General features: G+C 51.8%; 1 protein-coding gene across 1 annotated transcript in view; it reads right to left on the bottom strand.

Annotated features, from left to right (window-relative positions):
* The window catches only part of ACA1_295150 (phosphatidylserine decarboxylase), a gene marked incomplete at both ends in the record, with an annotated part of 6514 nt that extends 5845 nt beyond the window's left edge, over nucleotides 1–669 (bottom strand). The window contains 2 exons of the mRNA XM_004368138.1: nucleotides 181–287; nucleotides 585–669. Coding sequence (XP_004368195.1) covers nucleotides 181–287; nucleotides 585–669 — 192 coding nt within the window. The remainder of the gene's footprint in view (nucleotides 1–180; nucleotides 288–584) is intronic.
* Between the last annotated feature and the right edge of the window lie 3056 nt (nucleotides 670–3725).

Genomic DNA, 3725 nt, shown 5'->3' with positions numbered 1-3725 from the left:
CCACGCCACCACGCCGCCGCCGCCACCACGCCACGGCACCACCACGCCACCGTCATCACGAGGAGAAGGGGGAGAAGGAGGAGCAGATGAGGAGGAGGAGGAGGAACAGATGAGGAGGAGGTCGTCAATCGATGCAGATGGGGGGGAGGCAGGTGGTGGCCCAAGGGAGGAAGGTCCCACCTTGAACTTGGCGGTGGGGATGCCGCAGTGGAAGCAGAGGTGGTGTGCCGTCACGTAGATGTTGCCCAGGCGCGGAGGCACGTGCTGGCCCACCACGCACGATATTACTGTGCACACCCCCACCCGACCCGACCCGTGAGTTGGCACGAGTTCACCCGTGTGTGTGTGTGTGTGTGTGTGTGTGTGTGTGTTTGTGGCGCGAGTGCGGCGTGAGCACGCAAGACACCGCCACCACGAACACCGTGGGGGGGGGCTTCGCCAAAGGCGGCTCCCACCCCAAAGCACTGGTGGGCGGGTGGGAGGCGAAATGAAATATAGGGCTGGGAGGCAAGGTACAAAGAAAAAGGGGAGAGAGCAGACAAGAGAGAGAGAGAGAGAAGGATTTATGGGTGTGGGGGGGGTACCGTCGTCGAGTTCCTCGGTCTCCGGAAGGTCGAAGAGTTTATGGAATCGAAGCTGGTTCCTCTTGCGGGGCACGTGCGCCAACATCTTGTTGTGTTGCCTGCAGAGTGGCGAGGGGGCGGGCGCTCCCACTTCCTTGCTGGGCCTCTTCCTCCTCTTCCGGCCTCGGTGGTGGTGCACGAAAAAGAATTACCTTTGTTTTTTGTTTTCGTTTTATTTTTCCAGAGCGACCACGCGTATCTCCGCAGGGCAAACGAAAGTCGACATATTTCTTAAGGGGGCAGTATTGTTTTGAATAAAAAAAAGTCGAGAACCGTGGGCGGCCCGCAACACCATCGGCGCTCAAAGAATGCGAATTTGAGGAGGTGCGATGGCGATAAAATCTAAAGTATGTTAAGAAATTCGAAAAATGTACTTCATTTCTCCTAAGTCCCACTCTCCTTCGTAGAAAAAAGCACCCCAAAAACCCAATTCTAAATTCATTTATTATAAGCGCCACCCACGGCGAAACTGACTGAGAAAAATCACGCCCTATGGCGGTGGGGATGTCGATCGCACAGGAGGCTGTGGCGACGCCATCTTTGCTCAATTGGCCCAATGGAGGCCCATCCGCTCATGAAAAAGGGTGCATTCATCTTCGCAAGGCCTGGCTGAGCTGGCTAGTGGTTTTTGGCCTGACTAGGTTGAGTCATTGGTGATAAATAATTGGCCCAAATAGGCCTAATGGGACTCAAAAGATTGGGAGGGCACTTTCAAGGGAGTGGCCGCAGGGCGTCTGTAGCTCCTCGAAGTCCATGTGGGCATGTAGAGCTTGAAATTCAATAGATGATCAAGCCATCTGTGCGTGAATGATGTGTTTTGATTATGAAACTCTGGCCAGAATGGCATAATTTTGCTAAGTCCCACTCAGCCGCTGGTGTGGGAAGTAGCTGCATATTTGGAATTGCGCCACCATCTGTTCTCCGCCGCAGAGTGCATTCTTTGAGCGCCGATGGTGTTGCGGGCCGCCCACGGTTCTCGACTTTTTTTTATTCAAAACAATACTGCCCCCTTAAAAGAAAAAGAAATTCATCAGGTTGTCAGGCCACGCGTTTCGTCGGTCGTAGGTACAGCGCTGTCCGTACTGTACATGACGCACGATGCCGCAGAAAATCAATTCAAGACCTTGAGATATGATCCCATCGAGTGTGTGGCACGCTGTGGGAGGTGTTGCACTCACCTCCGTTGTGTCTTTCCTACTCTCACTCTGTGACATGTCAGCATGACGTGTATACATATTTTCGTATTTCCTTTATTTTGTATTTTCCCACGGAAATATACTGTTCTCTTTTTCTCCCGCACTCTGAATTGGTCTCGTGGGTCCCGTTCCACTGGGCGCCCAGACGACACGGCCGCGTATCGTTCCTCACACTTGCAACAGGAGGAGGTCCGTTCCTCGCCCAACCACAACCAGCCAGCCTCCCTTTCCGCGGCTGGGTTGTGGTGGGACAGCGACACGAAATGCTGATTGACATGACATGGTGACGTCTCGCGTGCCGACCTCACGCAACGGAGCGGTGACACGAGGCAAGGTGCGGCAGTGGTGGAATCCAGGTGAACACGACGTGGCCCTACTGCACGCCATGGATGAATGCGGCATCGGCAACCTGGGAGGACGTGGGATGAACTCCTCAATGACCCCAGCTGTGTCTTCTTACCCCTAACACCAAAACCCGTCCCTCAGACTCGGAAGCAGCGCGAGGGTCGGAATAGGGCAAATCTCCCTCCCCTCCTCAACAGGCACCCCCCACCCTCACACACCTGAGCGAATGTGACCATGAGAAATGCATGAGGAGTTGTGTCTTATCCACAGAAAACCATGGAAGTCATGATTATCAAGTAGGGGAACACAAAAGGATTTATTGCATATGGTGCTTCTTGAGCTGGCTCACCAAGGCCCAATTAGGCCAGGGGTGGAGTGTTGTCATGTGTGTGTTGAAGAGGTTAGGGTTAGGGTTTGGGGTTAGGGTTAGGGTTTGCCATAGGGCTAGGGTTAGGGTTTGCCATAGGGTTAGGGTTAGGGTTTGCCCTAGGGTTAGGGCTAGGGTTTGCCATAGGGCTACGGTTCAGGGATGCAATGAAAATGAGTAGGCCTCATTTAACTTGAAGCACTCGTTCACTCTGTAGAACTATTTTTCTACTCATGGCCATTCATGTAAACAGCAACAGCTTGTCACACAGTCCTCACTCTGCTCACCCATGAAGGCCCAGTGCCTGGCACCGTGATTGGCACCTGTGGGTTTGCCTCTTTCTTTACGCACAATAAAATCCGATCTTTGGGGGATGCAATGAAAACGTGTAAAACTAGTTTTACTAGTTTTACTAGTTTAACTACTTACAAGGACGACTAAACGTGTGAGCTCCGCAATGGCTTGTCACACCATCCTCACACTGCTCTCCCCCTGAGGCGCATCGCCTGACGAAGTGATTGGCACCACTCCTACCCTGAGAGCTTTCAAGGCTGGTGAGTTTTCCTTCAACCATCATCGAATTTCATGTGTGTTCGTTCTTTCTTAAACCTAGCTGTACACGTTTTCGTTGCATCCCCTTAGGGGACCTCCCGCGGACATCGCGATTATCCGCGGACATCGCGATCATCCGCGGATAATCGCGACCTCCCCGCGGTGAAGAGTAGGCGGTCCGCGGGAGATCGCGGCCGGCGACTCATCCCCTGTAGTAGTCTTGTGCGCCGTGCTAGCGGACAAAAAGTTCACATTCAAAAAAAAAAGCTACGCGTCGACAGCACGTGGACGATGCCGGAAAATGCATTTTTTGGGGTAACTCAAAAATCATTAATTAATTATTGTGAATCGACATTATTAGACAATGATGGGTGGGGGAGGCAGCTCTACTTGACGCTGCTGCTGTGCTGCGATGTGGCTCCCGTGACAGAAGATGAATTGTAATTTAACGATGAAGAATTAGATTACGATTAAGATTTAGATTAAGGGGATGCAACGAAAAGGAGTAACACTCGTTAAACGCGTTTAACTAGTTTAACGCGTTTAATCAGTGTTGCCACAGGTGGTTTGTGGTCATTTTACTCGTTTTTTACGCGTTTTTTTGCTCCTTTAACTCGTTATTTACTCGTTTTACTCGTTATT

Source organism: Acanthamoeba castellanii (assembly GCF_000313135.1).
Source record: "Acanthamoeba castellanii str. Neff unplaced genomic scaffold scf7180000084777, whole genome shotgun sequence".
Taxonomy (NCBI): Eukaryota; Discosea; order Longamoebia; family Acanthamoebidae; genus Acanthamoeba; species Acanthamoeba castellanii.
Note: the sequence above shows the minus strand (reverse complement) of the source record. Positions and strands in the feature narration are given on the sequence as shown.